The 23,137-nt window shown below is 37.5% G+C and overlaps 1 protein-coding gene across 1 annotated transcript in view; it reads left to right on the forward strand.

The window, feature by feature from the left end:
- Positions 1-22,723, forward strand: part of EMB2746 (RNA-metabolising metallo-beta-lactamase family protein) — a 157,638-nt gene extending 134,915 nt beyond the window's left edge. Inside the window, exons 12-17 of the mRNA XM_089999530.1 lie at positions 3,633-3,746; positions 3,944-4,039; positions 4,116-4,213; positions 19,437-19,891; positions 21,182-21,624; positions 22,308-22,723. Coding sequence (XP_089855656.1) covers positions 3,633-3,746; positions 3,944-4,039; positions 4,116-4,213; positions 19,437-19,891; positions 21,182-21,624; positions 22,308-22,388 — 1,287 coding nt within the window. The 3' untranslated portion in view covers positions 22,389-22,723. The remainder of the gene's footprint in view (positions 1-3,632; positions 3,747-3,943; positions 4,040-4,115; positions 4,214-19,436; positions 19,892-21,181; positions 21,625-22,307) is intronic.
- The last annotated feature ends 414 nt before the right edge of the window (positions 22,724-23,137 follow it).

The raw sequence follows: 23,137 nt of genomic DNA on the forward strand, positions 1-23,137 counted from the left end.
GAGTTAAATGACTCACAAATGCATGGTGAATTATCTCCAGTTGAGCCACCCCCAGTAGAACGTTTCTCTGTACAGATATACACTAGACGGGACAAAAATACAGAGCCGAGGAATGTGGAGGAACGCATCGCCAATGATTCGGCTCAAAGGCCGTCACGCATTAAGCATCCTATTCAACGATGGGTGAGTTATGAGACCTTCTCCATTGATTTCCAGTTGTTTATGTCTCAGCTCACAAAACAGGATGAACCCACTTGTTTTAATCAAGCTCTTTAATCCCGTCATTGGACTGAAGCTATGAATGAAGAAATGGAAGCTCTTCATGAATGCCAGACTTGGGAAATAGTCCCTCGGCCAGAAGGAAAGAATGTAGTTGGCTCAAAATGGGTTTATAAAATAAAATATAAGCCTAAAGGAAGTATTGACAGATATAAGGCGCGACTTGTTGCTCGAGGATTCACACAACAATATGGTGAAGACTACGACAAAACGTTTAGTCCCGTAGTCAAAATGGGTACTATTCGTATCATCATATCCCTAGCAGTCGATCAAGGTTGGAGCCTTAGCCAGATGGATGTTAAAAATGCATTTTTGCATGGAACTTTAAAGGAAGAAGTGTATATGGAGCAACCACCTGGTTATGTTGAGAAGGATCCTATTGCCTGGGTGTGCAAACTAAGGAAATCTCTGTATGGGTTGAAACAGGCGTCCCGTTCCCGGTTTGAAAGTTTCTCTATGCAGATTCAGAGTTATGGTTTTAGAAGATGCTCTCTGGATCACTCACTCTTTATTTACGAAAAGGCGGACATTGTTATACTTCTTCTTATATATGTTGATGACATTGTGATCACTGGGAGCTCAGATAGTCATGTGCAAGACGTGAAACAGTTTTTAATGAAAACTTTCAAGATGAAAGATTTAGGGGAGTTGCGGTACTTCCTTGGTGTGGAAGTTGACAGACAACAAGACACATTGACACTCATGCAACAAAAATACACTCTTGACCTTCTGGAAAGAGCCGGGATGACGAATTGCAAACCAGTCAACACTCCTAGTGTATTACATCAAAGGCTGAGCTCTGAAGATGGTCATCTTTGTGTCAACCCTACAACGTATAGAAGTCTCGTGGGGATGTTACAGTACTTGACCTTTACCAGACCTGATATAGTTTATGCTATCAATCAGGTATCCCAGTTTATGCATGCTCCAACGGAGGGTCATATGGAAGCTGTGAAGCGCATTCTACGCTATTTAAAAGGAACTATAGGAGACGGACTTGTTTATCGCAAGAACGATAATCTGCATAGAGGACATGCACTTATCACTTATACAGACGCAGATTGGGCAGGGGATCCAGATGAGAGACGATATGTCTCTGGATATTGTGTTTATATTGGGCACAATTTAGTGTCCTGGAGCAGCAGAAAACAAAAGGCAGTGGCACGATCGAGTACAGAGGCTGAATACAGATCGATGGCTGCAGGCACGGCAGGAGCCACATGGATTAGACACTTATTGAGTGATCTTGGGGAGACAATTATTCGATCATTTCTTTTATGTGACAGTCAAAGCGCAATAAACATTGCATGTAATCCTATCCAGCATAGCAGAACGAAGCACATTGAGATTGATCAACATTTCATACGGCAGAAAGTCGAGATGAAGGAGATAGAACTACGTCATGTTCGAACAGAAGATCAAGTGGCAGACCTGTTTACCAAGGGATTAACAGGACGTCAATTTTGGCTATTGAAGAGCAAGTTGTACATGCTCCAAAATCACGTACAACTTGAGGGAGGGTGTTAGAATACAGTTTGCATATGCCTATGGATCTGGATCCAGATCCATACGCATATTATATGAAACACATGTTAAATAGGATCTCATTAATGGCATTCTTGTAATATGTATATGTTTTTACTTTATAATGTTTAGGGTTTTGGAGGTCGTGTATTGCAGTGCTGCCCCAGCCATTGTGAATTTCTCTCTCTTTTTCACTCTCTCTCTCCTTATTTCCTGTGAATGAATCTGATAGCCCTCTCAACCATGCAATTTAATCTTCTTTAAGGTTTGGACATTGAATTGGAAATCTCCAAGTATGTGGAAAGATAAGAGACATGTTTAGAAGGAAGAATGATGGATTTCAGAGTGTTAGTTTATATCCATCTTGAGTGTGAAACTTAATACTTGGGTGAAATTGACCATCAACTAAAGACGCAAAATTCATTATTATATGTGTCTGAACCATAGTCACCAGTATCGTTCTCGGCATGGTCTTTCTCAAGAGTTTTTTTCAAAAAGTTGTTTTTCTTGAAAAATCCTCAGGAAAATATCAGATGTTTTAAAATTTGAAAAATATAATGAATAACGAAAAAGATAAGAAATAATAGGTTTTATAGTATTTTTCTTGCAAAACATAAAACAATTAGAAAATTTTTAAAATATAAATGAAACAAAAAAGGTACTTAAAATATATAACAAAAGACATTTTTTGAAAATATCAGGAAAATCTTGGGAAAATATCACGATAATATCACAATATTTTCAGTTCTGGTGATATTTTTCAAAATCTTGGGAAAATATCGACTGACCTTGAAATACCGATAATATCGCAATATTTTCAAACTATCGGTGATATCAGTGACTGTGGTCTATATAAAACCTCCAGTAGCAGAGAATAGTAGCAGTCTTAACTTGTATGCACATAAACATATGGCTTGTGCCTTTAGGCTTCAACCTGATTCAAACCATAAAGGCTCCAGGTCTTCTTCATAAATTCATCCCAACTCAAATAAGGATAATGCTCAAATATGTTGAAGTCGTCACATTAATAATGTTCAATTTATCAAATTGAAATCTTGTTGTAGTGGAATTGATTCCATCTTTTGAAGTACGTTAAATCTCTTTACCATATTCATGAAAAATGAGGGGAGGGCTTTCTTAGGCATCAGATTCCTATTTCTAATGGAATGAGGATCCAATGGTTCAAAATAAAATGCCATTAACTGTGAATTCAGTCCTTTAATCAACATGGGTTCATCTGTCCCAAAATGTAATATCCAAATTCTAGGAAGTTTTCCCTTTACAAAATTGTAAGAAATACATGTATTTCTTATTTCACCATGTGTTATGTTTCCAACCATGTTCATTGAGCTCTAGCTGCAATATGGTTCACCAAGAAACATGTCCATATGCATAATACTTAACCATGAATTTAGTGGACAATTTACCGAAAATGATGCAACCCAGCAGTTTACCCATAAGGTCAACAAGCAAAACTTGGGAAAAGTTTAAAAGGCCATATCATAAAACTGCAGTAGTTTTGGTATTATATGGTTGTTTCTTTAGAATGTCCATACATCTCTTGTACAGTTGTAAATTATGAATTCACGTTAAGTTTGCTCATGTGCTTTAGGGACCATAAAAAAGATGCTCCAAACAGAAAATTTGCTCGCTTGGATTCTGAGCTTGTAATTTTTACTCCTGAGCATCAAAAGGCTATCTTCAATATCCTAAACATTTTGGTGCAAAAGTACTACTGCAATTGATTGTATATGCATTGGCTTTGTAATCACATGCTCTAGTATGCCTTTCTCCTAATTATAGAACTAAGAAAACTGCTGCTGCTGTAGGCGGAGGTTCTTAAGATTGTGAAGCCTCAACATTTTTTGCCCGTACATGGAGAGCTTTTGTTTCTTAAAGAACATGAATTACTTGGAAAATCGACAGGTGTTCGGCACACAACTGTAAGTCAGATGCTTTGACCTGCATATGATAGCTCAATTACTTATTTATTAGTTAGAAGGCTACTTAATTAAGTTGCTTAGTTAGAAAAACTATGATTGACATCATGCTATCTAGACCATTTAAAGCCATTTAGTTTTAATCTTTTATGTCTTGAGATGGCAGTGTTATTAGCTAATTGGACTACATGGTTCCACAGGTGATAAAAAATGGTGAGATGCTTGGAGTCTCACACCTTCGAAATAGAAGAGTTCTTTCTAATGGTTTTACTCCATTAGGAAAGGAGAAACTTGAGGTTAGTGATTCTTTAATTTGTTGTCAATACAATGCACACTAGCATCAAGTTCTTAATGCTTCGTGGCAAACAACAGTTGATGTACAGTGACGGTGACAAAGCATTTGGAACTTCTGCTGAACTTTGTGTCGATGAGAGACTAAGAATTGCATCCGATGGCATTGTAGTTGTTAGGTATTGAATCATGCCTCCATGGTTGCTAATTGGACAGCTGATATTTCTTTATCACATTGATATGTTTGAGAAATACAAAGATTTTCTGCTAGGAGAATTTTAATCATACAACATATGTAATGAATAGCAGTTTTGTAATAATTTATAGGACATCCTATGTGATAGCTGTTGTAATTGTAGAATGTTTGATTCTTGTTTCATGATACCCTGGTGAAGCGTTTAGTATGAATAGAATCCTATTGATGATGCTGTGAGATTTGAGAAACCATAAATATTTAGCAGTCAGAGGGACTATAGAGAGAGTTAGGGCTGTTGAGGGACAATTTCCAATGTGGGTCGTGCTCTAAGTCTTTCTATTATGTACTACATCTCAAGTAATTTACAAGACATAATTACCCCTGCTGATACAAACATATAAAATTACATAACAGGGGTAAATAATGTAAAAGAGCAATACACATAAATAAACATGGATCAGATATCCTGGTTCAGATCCAAACGATGTGACATCCCAATAGCCTCCCTCAAGTTGTACATGGTCTTTTACCATGGACAACTTGCTCTTCATAAACCACAACCTCTGTTTTGTTAAGCCTTTTGTAAAAAGATCAGTCAGCTGATGCTCTATCTTAAGACCCTTAACAAACTTAGGTTCCAATTCTTAATCTTTAATCTTTCTCTTGATGAAATGCTGATCTATTTCATTGTGTTTAGTCTTTTCATGATTAATAGGATTCAAGGATATCTTAATTGCACTATGATTATCCAAAGAACATATCTTGGAACAATTTCACCCAAATCACTCATAAGATATTGAATCCATGTAATTTCAGCATCCACAACAGCCATGGATCGATACTCCGCCTCCGTGCCAGATCTAGCCATTGTTTTTTGCCTTAGTTGTCAAAGGCGGCACCTAGGTGCCGCCTAGGCGGCCTAGGTGACCTAGGCACAGCCCCATCACCTGGGCAACCAGGTTTGGGCGGTGGGGCCCTATTTTACCGCCTAGGCACCACCTAGGCTGGGACCGCCTAGTCTTAAGCTTAGGTCGGTCCACTTTTTTTTTTCCGTTGTCTTATGTCAACATACAAAAGGGGGAAAAGGTCCCTTTTTCCCTTTTTGACCCCTCTCGAGTCTCCTCTCTCCTGCTAGGGCACATAAAGAAGAAGAAAAAGAAGCAGTAGCTAAGCTATAGTATAGGTACCGCTCTCTCTCTTGTCAATGTAATAGGGTGAGGGGTATTTTTGTCATTGTACATGTCTATGTAATAGTAGTTTTTTTATTTTTTTGTTTTATTTTTTACTTTAATTGTAAATATCAAATAGGCCATAGGCCTTATGGTAAATAACCATAGAACCGTCTAGCCGTTGGGGAGATTCCAACAACTACATGTCTCACCCTCTTGCATATATAGGGGTTGAAACCCCTCCTCAAAATATGTTTTTTCTTAGAGCATCTTTGGAATACTAATCCTATATTTTTATATTTGTTGTATACCCTTAAGTGACTTTATGTGGATTTGTGCTTATGTAATTGACCCATAAGGTGGTCATTGTGATTGTTTATGTCCATAAGTGACATTTTTGTATTTCATTACATGGTATCAGAGCCTTGGTGTTCTTTTGATGTTATTGAGGCATTCAAGAGACTCATGGGAGATCAAGAAGATAGGATAAAGTCTCAGAAAGCATGCCTATAGCCTTACTTGAAGATTGATGCTCGTGGGGCTGATTTTTAAGGAGTAGAAGAGTTGGTCATAACAAATTTGTAACAAATTTGTGGAGCATTGCCAAACCAAGTACCTTCTACTCTTAGTTCTATATCCTTTTATTTTTTTTGTTTCTCTCCTCTTAAGATGGCCCACAAGGAAGTGGTGATGGTGGTCCCTATTAAGTTTGATGAAAATAACTATAACTTATGGGTCACCGCCATCAAAAGAATCCTAATCGGAAAAAGGCTTGTGGGAATATGTTGTTGATTCTTTGATGGAACCACAACCTATTCTCACAAAGTTTCTTAGCGAAAATGATGAAACTACTAAAGAAGATGTCCTTAAAGGAGAAGAGAAATAAAAAGCCCTCTTAAATTATAAAAAAACTATGAAAGAATGGGAGATTGGACATGTAAAGGTCCTCTCCTTGTTTATGGGAAGCATGAGTGCGGATACATGTGAGACCATATTAGAATTTGAAAGAACTGATGAGGTTTGGTTCTTCATTAAACAAACTTATACTCAATTGATTAAGTTGTTGTATAAATGCTTTCATAGAATTAATTAAGTTTGTTTCAATGCCTACCAATGCTATCCTGAGTGCGGGCAACATGGGTTGGACCTAGTGGGTAAGTGTATTATACACCAAGCTCGCCAAAAAAACTGAAAGAATTATGGCTGATGCATGATTATGATATTTTTAAGATAATGTTACTTATATATGCATGTAGTGTGTAACGACCCCAACTCATACCCATGAAAAAGTGGCAATTTTTTTTAACAAGTGCAGAAACAATCCCAGAGACTCAGAGCCTTTACAGTTAAACACAACCACCACTACAAGGGATCTTATACTCATCTTTCATACCAAACCAATCCAAACTTTGTTTATTCAAATGCATATACTTTGAGACATAAGTAAATAAAAGTAAAGAAAGCAAAAAGAAAAAGCCACACCGTTCCAAGAATCTGCCATGCAGTCGTGTAGTTCCCTCGTGACTCTTCCCAAAAGCAAGTCCTCCCCACTAGGCATCTAAGACTGCGAAAAACACAAAAAAGTAGGGTGTCATAATCTGGAGAATCCTGCATACAAATTTCTCTAATGGAACAAACAAGTAAAAGAACATAAATAAGATTCATACAATATTTTAAAAAGATACAGTTATGACAAATTCATAACTCAATTAACTATTCATGCAATAGAGAACAATTACTAAGCATGAGGGAACACTTTAATAATGAACAAAAACTATAAATTAACTAATAAAACAATTAACATGCATTAGAGAACAAACAACATACATTCACCCATACATCACAAGTAAGGAAACAAGTAAAGATGCATGATCTAATGCATAGCAGAAATATGCATGATTTCAGTGCAATGCATGAATAAATTATTATCTTTTATCATAGTTTTCTTTTTATATGCATGTCTCTATTAAATGCACACAATTTAAGTTCCTCTTTTTAATTACCGTTGCCCACGGAAACTCCAAACGAGTAAAAGTTCTCGAGGTCAAGTAGGGTTCTCAGGGTAACTTAGCACACAAGTTGTATTTTATTACTGAGTTCCAAACTTAGACCTCGACCAATTTCAGGAATCAACATCATTTATCGGAACATTGAAAATCAACAACCAATGTCGGGGCACTATGGAAATCAACAACCATAGTGCCACTTTTCTTGGTATACCAAAATAACAGCTGTGTCTACACACCACCCCCAGACAAAGTGGCAGACTCCCTCTAAAACCGTGGCCAGGAGAAGAACCTCAATATCGGGTTCAGGGGCAACAACAACGCACACAAAGTTTTAGTATCTTCACGGTTTCTCCAAAATTGCAATATCTAAGATTCCCACACTAAAGAAGGAACATCAAAGAAACGTAGATTACACTGTTCTTTAATTTCTTTTATCTTGTTATTAATTTATTTCTTTTAATTTACAATTCAACATGCAGAATTAATAACATAAGCTCGCAAATCAACATGCAAAGCTCTTCACGGGACTACAACCCGTGACAACATGGAACAATGCAATAAAGCAATAATATCACATGTGATTTTTGCAATGCATTTAACTAAAATAAAGAGCAACACATGCTCAAGGCTCACATAGCCTAGGATGATCCATTTGATCATCAATGCATTCATATGCAAAAATCATCAATCACATGCTACTATGCATTTCTTTCACATGCCTTTCAATGCACATTCATGTATGCAAAATTTTAAGATGTGCATGAAATAATAAAATTCACAAGCATATGCAAGAGTGCACACACATCCAAGTTAAATGCATGCTTTCATTCAATACGCACATTCATGATGAATGCATGCCTTAATTCACATGTTCATGTCACATGCAAGCTTTCATGAAATACACATTTTAATCAAACATGTGAACATTCAAGTAATAACGCACGTGCCAAACACATCAACTTAATGTACACATACGCATAAGATGCAACCTTACAATATTGCCTTGATTCAACATATCATATCAAGTAAAAAGCTCCATTCTCTAGCATGTATTCAAATACACCCACTCAACAAAAATCTGAAATTTTAATTGCACCACACAACATTTTTTTTTATAGGCAACCTAGCCGACCCAGTCGGCTGGGTCTGGCATGCAGCCAAACCCACCCAGCCGACCCAGTCGGCTGGGTCAGATACTCAGCCCAGCCGACCCAGTCGGTTGGGGCTGACTGCCCATGGCTCAGCCGACTGCATGTCGATTGGGCCCATCTCTTTAAAACTTTATTATTTTTTTTGAGCAAAATACAACCCAACACCCAGCCGACTGACAGTCGGCTCTCAGCCGACCCTGTCGGCTAGGGCCGACTACCCCGCGGCATCAAAATGATTTTTTTTTTTTTTGAAACAATTCAACTGTACCCAGCCGAACCACTCAGCTGGGCTACCGAGTGCCTACCCAAACCAGGTCGGGTCTGGTCCGACCAACCCCCAGCCGAATCTGGTGGAGCCTGGCGAGTCATGCCAGCCGAACATGGTTTGGCTGGTTTGACAGCCAGCCCACCAAACTCTTTTGTAAACTCATTTTTTTTTTTTTAGTGTAACAGTCGATTGCACCGAGCCGAGCCACTTGCATACATTAACATGCTTATTCAAAACCATGAATACATGCTAATCAAATCTTCATAGAATCATGGATCAGTAGGCCATCAATACACATACTTTTAATGCAAAATACATGAGTATAAGGTATTCTTGCCCATGCTTATATGCATCTAAGTTCTAACAATCCATAACATGGGTCACCCATGGAAATTGATAATACCAACACTTAGCAAGCCATTTGGATCATCAAATAGATTCAGTTTTAGCATGAAAATAAATGTGTACAAAATTTTTATTTAAAAAAAAAATAACAAGAATCAATAACACATCCATGGAAGAGGATCCATGAATCCTCCTCCATGTACTTTAGAGTAAACATTGCATGGAAATCAAATTCATGTTCTTTTCTCATCCGAAGCAAGAGAGAAACCCTTACCATGTGAAGAAAATGGTGGTAGATATTGAAAAACGTGGACGGATGGCTGGAGAAGATTGAATCTCCTTCTCTTCTTCTTCCTTTCCTTTCCTCTCCTTTTCCCTCTTTCTCTCTCTCTTTTCTTTCTTCCCTTTCTTTTTCTCTCTTCTCTTTTTTTTTTTGACTATTTATAGACTAATAGGGGGGACAGCCCCCTTCTCCAGCCCATTCTAAATGGCCTGGAGAAGAGAGAGTTCTCTCTTCTAAGAACTCCTCTAAAGGTTTTTTCAAAAATTTCGGAACTCCTAAGTTGACTTTTCAAAATTTTATTTAAAAAGGACTCTAAGTCTCTCAAATCTTCTTAAATGTTTATAGTTAAGTCCAGGAACTCTACTAAGAGTCCTAAACAAACACCAAAATAAATTTTCGGAATTAAATTAATTAATTATTTAATATTAAACAAATTTTCAGAAGCTTCCAAAAATTTCCAAATCCACTTAGGAGACTTCTTAACATTAATAAACCCCAATTTAATGGTCTTTGACGAATTTAAAGTTGGAAAAATCGTTGGGCATGGGTTTGGATTTAGATTCGGATCCAAGATCCAAATCCATCTCAAAAATCTAAATGGGTCTTGGGTTGGATCAAATCCAGATTAATATGGTTCTTGGACGGAGTTCAAATCCATATTAATTTGGATTAAATCCAGTCCGATCCAAATCCGGATCCGAATCGACAAACTGCTCAAATTTTGAAAAAATACGATTTTTCAGGCTAACCGGAACTCGAATTCAGGAAAATAAAATATCGTTGCGCTCAAAATTCCGAAACGCATCCATCGATATATAACTCAAATTTCGCTCGAAAATAACCCAAATTTTGCTCAAATTTTGCTTGAATTTAAAGGTCAAAAATAAAACTTTTTCTCACATTTTATTTGGCTTGTTTAGGCCTTGACAATGAGACCTGGGCCAGGCCCAGATTCCAATGCATCGACCAAAAATCGAGAATCAAACAATTTTCCTTCTATACTTAGCCAAATTTTCGCAAAATTTCAAATTTAATTGTGAAAATACACGATATTACATATTGGGCACGTGCAAATCTTGAAATTTATATTGTTATGCATATGCATATTCGCATGAATGTTCGCATATTGAGCATGAGATGATTCATGAAAAGAAACATGTATTTTGTATAATCATGTGAACACATGCATGTGAAAGTTGTTATTTATGTACATTCTTGTTTAGTATGTATGAATGTGCATTCAAAAGCATGTTAAAGGAATGCATAAGTGGTATGCTCATGATGGTTTTTGTATTAGATGCATCGATGGTCAAAAGATGGATCATCGCAGGCCGTCTAGGCCTTGAGCAGGTGTTGCTCCATGTTTAGTTTTTCTTATGCATCGCAAAAATCCACTTAATGTTTATTTAATTAATTGCATTATTCCATGCACGGGTTGTGGTCCCATGATGAGTTTTACATGTTGATTTGTGAAATGTATGTTGTTTTGCATGTTGATTTACAAAATAAAGAATTGATATAAATTATTCTTTTAATAAAAAGATAAAGAAAAGATAACAGTGTAATTTACGTTTTTTTTGGATGTCCCTTCTTTAGTGTGAGAATCTTGGAGTTGTGATTTTGAAAAACCGTGAGGATACTAAAACTCCGTGTGCGTTGTTGTGCTCCTGAACCCAACTAGGTGGTTCACCTATCGGCTACAGTTTTAGAGAGATTCTGTCACTTTGCTTGGGGGTGGTGTATAGACACAACTGTTGTTATTGGTATGCCAAGAAAGTGACATTAGTGAATGTTAATTTATAATGTTCCGATGGATGATGTTGATTTCTGATATTGGTCGATGGTTAAGTATGAAACCTAGTAATAAAATACAAATTGTGTGCTAAGCTAGAACTTGGATCCTAACTTGACTTCGAAAATTTGTTTACCCGTTTTGAGTATCCGTGGGCAATGGTAATAAAAAAAAGAAAAAAAAATTGGTGCATTTAATAGGGACATGTATATAAAAGAAAACTCTGATAAAAGATAATAAATTATTCATGCATATGCATTGATATCATGCATATTCATGCTATACATTAGATCATGTATATTTACCTTCTTTCTTACTTATTTTACATTAGCGAGTGCATGATCATCGTTCTCTAATGCATGATAAATGTTCTTTATTGCTTAATAGTGTTCCCTAATGTTTAATAATTGTTTCCTATTGCATTAATGATTAACTGAATTATGAAGTTATTGTAATTATATCCCTCTAAAAGATTGCATGAATCTTATATATGTTCTTTTACTTATTTGATTCATTAGAGGGACTCGTACACAGGATCTATGATTCTGACACCCTTATTTTTATGTTTTTCACAGTGGGGGAGACTTGCTACAACGAGGAGCTACGAGGGCTACACAACTACTTAACCGTTTTACTTAGGGATATGACTCTACTTTTTAGTTTATTTATATTCATCCGCACATGTTTTCAGACTCTATAATTTAATTAATGAAGTTGGTTTGCTTTCGTTGATGGTAATGTAAGATCCCTTGTGGTTGTGGATTGATTATGACTGAAAGGCCCTGGGTCTCTGAGAATGTTTTCGCAAATGTTTAAAAAAAAAACTTTTTCACTTTTTAATGGGTATGAGTTGGGGTCGTTACAAAGCCAGACTCGATGTGCAAAACCATAAATTGAGCTAATAAACTGCGTAAGTGATGCACGATGTACGAAACCGTACATCGGCTAAATGAATTGCGTATGCAGTAACCTGTGCACGTAACAACACGGCGACAAAGTAAATGACATAAATTTTAAATGAACAAGAATACGCAAAACTGCGTCCTTGAGTTTAAAAGCATATATATATATATATATATATATATATATATATATATATATATATACGTATAAGTTAGAAGTATTATGTCATTTGTCCTCGTATGTAATTTTCTCTTACCTCGAAGATGGTCGGACTCGCTGATGATTGCGCGCATAGGTTTTAAAGGGCTCGTGCCTTGGTGCGCGTGCCATGCCCGTTGTGCCGATGGGGTGCGCTAAAAGATATTTTATCATGCTACGAAAGAAACGATGTAACCATTTTAATTTAACGAGTAAGCAACGTTTGCGTTGCAGGGGTCGAACTCGAACCCAGTTCGAGTCGACCGGACTGAGCCCGGGCCCAACTTGAGACCCTAGGTGTGCCCTGGCTCTAGCAGGCTCAACTGAGTCGAGCCTGACCTAGCCTACTCGAGTTGGTGACCAAAAAGGGTGGGTGGGCTCGACACAGTCGAGCTCGACCTGGCCAAACTAGTAACCTAACAGGGCTCGGCCAGTGGGCTCGATCGAATCGAGCCCAAACAAGCCCACAAAGTGACCAGGCTAAAGGTGGGGACCGAGCTGGGCTCGATAATGACTGAGCTCAACTTGGTAGGGCCTACCCAACATGGTTGGGCCACTACCGTAGGCGGTGGCTAGCCCACGATTGGGTAGGCCACAGTCGAGCCAGGCTCGGTTCTTGGGTAAGAGGGGAAACAAAGGGGAGGGGGTGGGCTCGGCGGTTAAGCCGAGCCTGGCCTGCCCACTTCCAGGTTGCCGAAAAACGCAGAGACAAGAGAGGGAGCAAAGGGCTCAGCCTGGTAGCCGAGCCAGGACTGGCCCTTAACCCGGATGAGACCGAGCCTAGGCTCGGTCCTCCAGTTGAGAGAACTGGGCTGGGCTCGGTTCAAATCGAGCCCAACTTGGTATCGTGTCTTAGCTGCAACAGGATGCTGCAGCTGAAAACAAGGGGACGAGAGAGGGCAAGAGGGTCGTCCCTCCTGCCTGATGCAAACAGAGATGAGAGAGGGGTGGAGGGGCGGCACCCTCCTGCCGTGATGCTAAAAGGGAGACGAGAGCGAGGGCAGGAGCACTGGCCCTCCTGCTTGAACTAACAGAGAGATGAGAGAGGGCAGGAGCGCCGACGCTCCTGCCTGAGCTAACAGAGAGATGAGAGAGAGGTCAAGAGGGGCAGCGCCTTCCTGTCGTGGGGATAACGGAGAGAAGAGAAGGGAGGGACGACACCCCTCCTCTACCTTCTTTTAACAGGGAGACGAGAGAGAAAAGCAGGAGGGGCGACATTCCTCCTCTGCCTTCTTTTAATAGGGAGACGGGAGAGAAAAGGGCAGGGGTACCTGAGGATTCAGGTTCCGCTGAGTGGGCAGGCGAAGGAAAACTCGATGAGAGGGGGAAGAAGACGAGGGGGGGATAGGGAAGAGAGGGATCTCGGCGGGCGAGAGTGAGATGGGAGGGTGGCCTGTGAGTCTGGAGTCGGGGGACTCCGACATGGGGGTTGCGTAGGGGAGGAGTCGGGGGTTAGGGTTGTGCAGGGGGGGGGGGGCGGGGGGGAAGGGTTTGCGTTAAAAAGAACCCCCCCTGGGGGTTTAAATAGAATACAGGGGGGGCATGGAAGTGGACCCGGTCGGATCCAACCTAGATCCAAAACAAAGTTTTTTTGAAAAGCACGAGTGTTACATTTGGGTTGAGGCAGCTCTTAGTGCAATGTATCTTATAAATTGGCTTCCATCGTCAAAACTTCAAAATGTCACTCCATATGAAAGACTTTTTGAAATTACTCCTGATTATTTTAGACTAAGAACCTTTGGGTGTAAGTGTTTTGTGTTGACAAACAAAAATGAAAAGTTATCTCTAAGAGCCATCCCCTATGTGTTTCTTGGGTATGGTGAGAGTAAAAAAGGATTTTGATGCTATGATCTTGAACATGATAAATTATATGTTTCAAGAAATGTTATCTTTTTAGAAAAGGAAAGTTTTTTTGATAAAAAATGTGCCTAAGAGAGATGGATATATATTCTTAGAATTGGATTCTAAGAATGATAGTGATTTGATATCAGAAGGGAATCAAATTGATGATAATCAAATACATACTCAGTGTGATAGACATCAGGATCATTATCAAATTATTCAATATAAAAGAAGACAAGAGAGTTGTCATTCTAATGCCTTAGAAAAATATTCCAACCTAGAAGCCCAAGAAACTTAAATATTAGGCACTCTGATGGACAACATAAAGAACATGATAGATTCGTTACATATGAGTCCTTTGCCCCTCAATACAGAGTCTGTGTAGCAAAAATTTTCTCCTACTTCGAACCAGTTTCATATAATCAAACTAAAAACTATCCAGAATGGAAAAATGCAATGTGTGAAGAAATATGGGCATTAGAAAAATCTAAAACTTGAGAATTGAGTAACTTACCATTAGGGAAGAAATCAATAGGATGTAGATGGGTCTTCAAGGTTAAAACTAAGAGTGATGGAACATTGGAAAGACCTAAAGCCAAACTAGTAGCCAAAGGGTACAAACAAGAATAAGAGATAGATTATGATGAGACCTTTGCTCCCGTCGATAGAATGACTACTGTTAGAACACTTATAATTGTGGCTGCTATTAGGAAATTGCCTAAATGGATGTCAAAAATGCCTTAATGGAGAATTAAAAGAAGTACGTATAGATCCACCACTTGGGTATGATATTCTGAATAGAAAGGTTCTTTATCTTAAAAAGGCCTTATATGGTCTCAAACAAGCACCGACGGCCTGATATGATCGCTTTAGTTCTGTTATGACTAAAATTTGATATTTTTTATGCTATACTGACACTGCTTTATTTGTTAAGAAATCTGTTGCAGGTATTGTAAATTTGCTCATTTATGTTGATGACATGATGATCATAACAGGAGGAGACAAAAAGGGAGTAAATCATATTAAGCATGTATTCAAATAGAATTTTGAAATGACTGATTTAGGTTTTTTCTGATTTTTCTTAGGGATTGAAGTAGCTTATTCTCCTCGAAGATATTTGTTAACTCAATATAAATTTGCTACTGAGATTATTAACAGGTCTGGACTCACTGACGAGAAGAGAATGGATACGCTCGAAGTTATCAACTCAAATATGATGATTGATGATGGAACTCCATTAGACGATATCACTCCATATTGACAGATGATTGGTGCCTTGACATACTTCACTATAACCAGACTAGACATATCCCATGCAGTACACACTGCTAGTCAATTTCAGCACTTTCCTACCTCAGTTCATACGAGTGTTGTTATGTGTATTATTAGATATTTAAGAAATTATATTAATCAAGGATTATTATTATCCTCCTCCTCCATTCTTGAATTAATTGCATATTCTAACTTGGACTGGGTTGGAGATCCTAATGATCGACGCTCCACCACTGGCTTCTGTGTTTTTGTAGGAGACTCACTGGTATCCTGGAAATGTAAAAAGAAGCAAAAGGTATCTTTGTCATCCACAGAAGCCGAGTATCGAACTATGGCCACCATAACATCAGAGATTGTCTGGTGGAGGAGCTTACTAGAAGACATGAGAGTATCATCAACAACATTGAGACTATGCTTTGACAACAAAAGTGTTATATATATTGCTGGGAATCATACATTTCATGAATACACTAAGCACATCGAGATGGATTGCCATTATGTTGGAGAAGAATTTTTGAAGAAGACCATTTTGCTGCCATATGTTATGTTTGAATATTAGCTTGCAGACTTCTTCACTAAAGCACTTTCTTCTCCTAGATTTCATTTTTTGTTGGGCAAACTTTCGGTGATCACACCGTAAGTTTGAGGGGGAGTGTCAATGTAATAGGGGTGAGGGGTATTTTGGTCATTGTACATGTCTATGTAATAGTAGTTTTTTTTTTTTTGTTTTTTTTTACTTTAATTATAAATATCAAATAGGCCATGGGCCTTATGGTAAATAACCATAGAACTGTTGGGATCTCCCCAACGACTGCATTTCTAGACGTTGGGGAGACCCCAACAACTATATGGCTCTCCCTCTTGTATATATAGGGGTTGAAACCTCTCCCCAAAATATGCTTTTTCTTAGAGCATTTTTGAAATACAAATCCTATATTTTTATATTTGTTGTGTGCCCTTAAGTGGCTTATTTGTGTGGATTTGTGCTTATGTAATTGACCCATAAGTCATTGTGATTGTTTATGTCCATAAGTGACATTTTTGTATTTCATTACATATCTCTCTCTCGTTCTCGTTCTCACTCGTTTATATCATTTTTAGCACTCATTGAGTGAGTTTAAAGATCTGGATTTCAGTAAACGAGTGAAAAGAGGAAAACTTTTTTTGGATTTAAAAAATTGTTGCTTCTTTGCGGTTCATGTTAAACTGAGATTGGCTAAACACTTTTTGTACTTATACTAACAGTTGTAATTTCTGATTGAGACAAAACTTGGGTCCATTTTAGAACTTTCAAAACATTTGTTCTTTGCTTGGTGGGATATCCCTTTGCTTTGTATGGCTTCTTGGTTGGGTTTCTGAGGCACTTGCCATTGCTCCGACTCTTGTTGGTATCAGCATGTGATATGCAACATTTCAGAAACTGAATGGTTCAGTAATGTGTTTGCAAAAAACAAACAAATTATGTTAAAAAAGTATACATAACACTAGATAAATATGATTCAAAAAAGTGATTTGTATTTTGTACAAGTTCTGAAGTTATTTATAATCATGCGAATCAATATTAGCTAATACCATTTGCTTGTCCTATACTTTTGGTGCACATGTTGTAACTTGTTTCTAATTCAATGTGTTCTTTTCAAATTTGTTTTATGGGCTTACATGTTTATTGTTTTATGTGTGTGTATGTGCATGCACATGCTCATGTAAAGCAGATATAATCTTCTTCAACTACCGTCAGTCGACCTTATAGTTGCGCTACTAGTCTCAGGGTACTTTAGTGTATGTTCTGGACCTTGTGAAGTGTGTTTGTTTATTTAATTATTCATTTCTTCTTTTTATTTGTCTATTGCTTGTATTATGTCTATTGTTGTTGACATGTTAGTTTTTTTGTATACATGATTTTATTTTTTGTATATTGTTCATTCATATTGTTAGTTGTATGGCTTGTTTATTCAATTGTTAATTTATTCTTAATTTGTTTGACCAGGTTATGTAATATAATTGCTTTACAGTGTTCAATGACATTATTTGTCTATTACTTATTGTTGATTGATTTTATGTTGTATACATATTTCTTATTAATTTTAGTAGTTTGTTTACATATTTTGTATTTTTTGTTTGTTTTTTTATTTGGGGTGCCGCCTAGTCCGGCTAGGCCCTGCCTAGTCCTTTTTTAGGGGCTAACTGCTTAGTCTCCGCCTAGAGCCTATGACAATTAAGCTTTTTGCTGCTCCACGAGACCAATTTTTTTTCAATAAAGATGCAATAGCCAGATATTGTTCTTCTCTCATCTGGATCTCCTCCCCAATCTACATTAGAATAGGCTACTATAATCAAAAGATCTTCTTCCTTCAATCTTTTCTTATAACATAGACCATCTCCTATGGTCCCTTTCAAATATCTTGAAGTCGTTTTTACTGCTTCTATGTGAGTGGGCTTGGGCTCATGCATGAATTGTGATACTTGATTAACAACAAAAATAATATCTGGACAAGTGAAAGTGAGATAATGCAACATACCTATGATACTTTGATATTTAGTGGGATCCTCAAAAAGCTCTCCATCATTTACACTGAGTTTCTGGTGTATGGGGCTTGGTGTAAAAGAAGATCAATGGTGTATTTATGTTGTGTCAACCTAAGTTCTTCATTATCCCTATTAACTTCCACTCCAAGAAAATATCTTCACTCACCAAGATGCTTTATCTTGAACCTTTTGTTCAGAAAATCTTTCACATCATTCACATGCTGATTAGAATTTCATATGATGATTATATCATCCACATAAATAAGTTGCAAAACAGACATTGGTACATCATCCATGATTCTGTCGTATTGCTATGCAGGATCATCTCTATGACATGAACGTGAAGACGACATCGAAATATCTAAAATAAAACATAACCAATTAACCACCAAATAAAAATATAGGCATACAAAATTACAAATATTCAATAAGTTTACACACACAACAAACTTAAGTCCTTATAGTTTCCCCAAAAAAACTCAATAAGAAACAAAGAATATGAACTTTTTACTTTAACCCACTTCCTTGAGTAGAAAAAGGATAAAAATGTACTCTTGAGAAAATCGCAAAAGCCCTCTTTCTTGCGTACGGATCGGCCCCCAAATCGCTCTCACGGCTCCTAGGGTGTGTGGGTTCTCCTTTAATGGCCTCTACACAAATGAAGGAATCGGCCCTCAAGAGGTATTTAAAACCCAAAAAGTAAAAAAATAACTTTTGGCTTTTTTAAAGTGCGCCAAAGGTGTATTGTACGATACGGGTCGATACAAGTGTATATTGTACGATACACTCGATATGGATACGATACACACTTGTATCTCTAAAAGTAATGATATGTAACGTACCGTATCGTACGATACGTACAACACTGGTTATAATCATTGAGCTGTCAAATGCTACACTTATTATGTCCATTATCTGACATCCATTTGGATACATTACATTATCTTTATTACTAATCTTGTGTACCTTGGTGTTCATAACTGTCCACTCTTTTTTCTTTTTCTTTTTTATATGTCATTCGGTTGATATTTTGCACCCAGTTCAAGTCATGATGACTAATTGATACTTGGGATAAACAGCTTCCACGGATCAAATTCGTGGTTGCTCTTATCGGCAAACACTTATGATACTGGAACTCATGTTACCCCATTTCAAATTAGTTTATTTTGCAGCAGCAAATGTTAGTCAAAATAGGGGTTTGGAAAAGCTGAATTATTTATTAGTAAATCCGAAAGTCAATGAAGGTGTTGTCATCAAAAAGGCTAAAACCATTACCTGGGTACGTAGTTACCCAATAAAAGATCCACCTGTCATATAACTATTATATTGATTTAATATCAAAATGAGCCATATGGATAACTGTCTTTTAGTGAAAACTTCTGTGTTTAAAAAATAAATAAATAAACTAGTCAATTTTAAATTTTTTTACATGATTCATAATTTTTCAGCATGGAAATTATGCGCCCACAAAATGTAGGGGGTGCTTTATCGCCACCATGCATCAAAGGAAAAATAAGGATCACAACACGTTGTCTGTGGCTGGACAAAGGAAAGCTTTTGGATGCACTGCATAAAGCTGCACATGTTGCATTATCAAGCTGCCCTTTAAACTGTCCATTGACCCACATGGAGCGCACTGTATCGGAAGTGTTGAAAAAGATGGTTCGGAAGTATAGTAGCAAAAGACCTGAAGTCATTGCAGTTGCTGTAGAAAATGCAAATGCAGTTCTTGCTGAGGAGCTGAAGACAAAGTTATCTGGGAAATCCAAGGGTAGTTTCAGTCTGTCAGCATTAAAGAGGCCAGTTGTGCCCCATGTTACAGGGAAGAGGTCCAACCAGAAACAAAGTGAAGCTGATACAAGTTCTTCAAGACAAGCTGAAGAACTGGAAGAAGATGTGGAAGGTACTATACTACTGCCCATACTTTTGTCTTGTTGGTGTCCGACAATTTTCTGTACTCCCATGAAGAGACATAATGTTTTGAAACCTGAATGTTGTTCATAGTGCAGATATGCTTTTGAGAGAATCACTTAGTGTCTATTTTTTGCTAAAATAATGAAGTTTCCCTTATAAAAAATTCACACTATGTAACTTTTTTCTTTGTCACTTGCAGAATGGTTGGTTGGGTTTATTCTTTAGATTGTGATTGTCTAGTCAAGACGCTAACAGACATATATTTTAGTGGAGTGTCAGAAGTACTGCCAACTTCAAGGGAACAAGTGTACCACTTTCCTTCTTTTAATTGCTGTAAAATATATCATGCTGTCATTTGTAAAGTCAAGGGTACTTTTCGGATTGTGACAGAAATGGTGGAGGATGGGTGGATTTTGAGAAAACTGTCATAGCTTTGTGGGTGGGAGCGAACAGCCTTTTAAACTCATGATTAGGTCCAGAAGTCATTTTCCAATATTCTGGTAGAAGTATATAGCAGGTCAAAGGTCTATATTTTGACATTCATTTTATGGCAATGACTTGCGAACTTCCATGAAAATTCCCCAGTCAAAGAAGAGTTTAACTAGCTGAAAGAAATGTTTTCTGACAATTTCTGTCCTAATGATTTAAGTTCAGGATAACTTTGTTACTCTCCAGGTTTTCTCCTTTTCAAAGTGTTCATGGGGGAGCTTTTTTCTTTACATTGTAGTGCACAAGTTCCTTTAGTGTAGCATTTTCCAATGGTTTACTAGAAAAATTGTCTGCTCAAGATTGTGTTAGTTATTAATTAGTTAAGACCACTGCTAGGGTTTAGGAAATCATAACAGGTGCCCAAAAGTGGGCATGGCCATCTTCCACCCCTTCGTGGAGTTCTCAAGCTGTTCAGCCGTCAAAGACCTGTAATCCAAGATGACTGTTCTTGGAAGCACTTGAGTTTGTTTGAGTTGGTCAAATCAAGTCTATAGAAGGCTCCAACATATCAACTATAAAGACTCATCGATCATTAAGAACAAGCCACATGGTTTAAGTGTTAGTTACTTCTGCCAATAGGCTGTGATCAGCCTAGCTTTTCTGTATGTTTAAGATACCTTAACCTTGTTATTCATATGTACTTTGCTTGCTAAGTGTATTGTTTATTCTGCTTCAGGGAAGATGGCGTTGCATCTCTATTGTTTCATTTTTTTATATGAAATATAAATATCTTCCTCTGGATGAGTAAAAATTAATTGGTTTTTTAATATTTGAATTTCCTTTCATTCAGAAGAGGTTGGTGATCATTTGCTGAAGGTAGGTGCTAGTACAAGCATGTATATAGATACTACTTCATATGGTGACCTGTTAGAGACAGATAAATTCTGCGAATCCCTTGAAGCACTTGGTCCAGTTGAATCTGCAGGAAATGAAAATGGCAGCATCCCAGAAGAATATTTGAGAAAAGATGAAAGTGCAAAAAGCAATACGAGCAAATCCAAAACATCAGATCCTCAACCAGCATCACCGACACATGCAAAGCGGAACAAATGGAAGCCAGAGGAAATACTGAAACTAATAAAAATGCGCAGTGACATGGATATCCGATTCCAAGCTGTTCGGTCCCGAATGGTTCTTTGGGAAGAGATCTCTGTTAAAATGCTTGATTATGGAATGGACCGTTCTCCTTCTCAGTGCAAATCTCTTTGGGCATCACTTGTTCAGAAATACGAGGTCTGTTATGCCCTTCATTTCTAAATGACATATTTTGAGAAATTCATTAGGGGAATATTTTTTCATCTATGTCATGCGAACATTAGAAATGGTAGTGGATATATAGACACAACATGAACGTGGGATTTCATGAATTAGGGCCACATATGTATATAAATATTTAGTGTATATTGTTTATTTGTATATGAATATTATGGCTGGGTACCATTCCAATTTCCTCAAGGGAAACATACATTTTGAAGCAAAAAAACAGAGATGAAAATAAGTTGTAGAAAAAATGGCTTAACTATGTTTGACATGTCAGTTGACATGTCATGTTGTCATCCTGGACACGAGTCAAAACCACGTCCCTGTGACATTTTCCATCTACTTATTGGAGTGGTGTGTTTCTGTCTACTTTTTAACTAGATTTGAAGTGGACCATACTTGTCATCATCATCATCATCATCATTACTATTTTTATCATGCTAAAAATTTGTAAGTATATTGACAGCCTAAAAAATAGTAACAATTAAAATAGATGGAATACAGCCTTGAAGTGCTTTTAATGTTTTTAAAGAAAATTATTTCTACAAACAGATATTTTTCTGTGGTAATGTCATTAATCGCCATATGTGACTTTTATGTGCTTGTCCTGCACTTGTTTCTCTGCATTTATCTTTCCTATCTTTTTGTCAATATAGGAACATAAGAGTGGTGTAAGAATCCAGAAAAGTTGGCCTTACTATGAGGAAATGGATAAGTTGCTTTCTGTTCAAAAGTGATGGCTGAGTTTATTTCTCATGTAAGCGGCAGACAGACCCATCCATTTTCCAGGACCAGAGATGGCAATCACATTCCTCAACATCTGCAATGGTGAATACTTTTGCTTTTCTTTCCTGGCTGAAAACAGTACCTAGCCCGTATTGTCAGTGTTAATTTGGCCGTTTATGTGATTGCTGATTGCCAGTTCAAGCTAATAGAAGAAAACATTTAACAGGATGGGGGTCAATTTGTATAATTACAAATTTTTGAATGTTCTTGGATTGCTGATAATGGCCAACTTTTTTTCTTTTTCTTTTTTAATTCTGATGAAAGCAATCAATTGCTTCTCATATTTGTAGCCTTCTCTTCCAAAGTTGGGTATGCAGCATGCTTTGAAATTATCTGAGTGTATATGTAGCGCTGGTTGATGCATTTATGCATCATGAATTGTTTACGCGTATCCGACTGTTATTGATGTGGGATATGTGTATGTGCATGCACTCAAAAAGCTCAAAACATGCAACATTGCTGGTGAAGCATCCGGAAGCGTTATATGGTTCCAGAGAGAGAGAGAGAGAGAAAACTATTTGTCACTGTGACATGCCTAAATGGTCCTTTGTCAGGAATCACACGCTTGGACATGACATATCTATGACACGGTTTAAATGTGTCAGATTCTGTGTCCCATCTACTACTAAATCTTGGAAAAAAAATTCCTTTTGGTGAGGGTTTCCACCGTCTTTTTGGAGAGAGAGATGACATGACATGT

The sequence above is a fragment of the Nuphar pumila genome, chromosome 3 (assembly GCF_984573655.1).
Source record: "Nuphar pumila chromosome 3, dmNupPumi1.hap1.1, whole genome shotgun sequence".
Taxonomy (NCBI): Eukaryota; Viridiplantae; Streptophyta; class Magnoliopsida; order Nymphaeales; family Nymphaeaceae; genus Nuphar; species Nuphar pumila.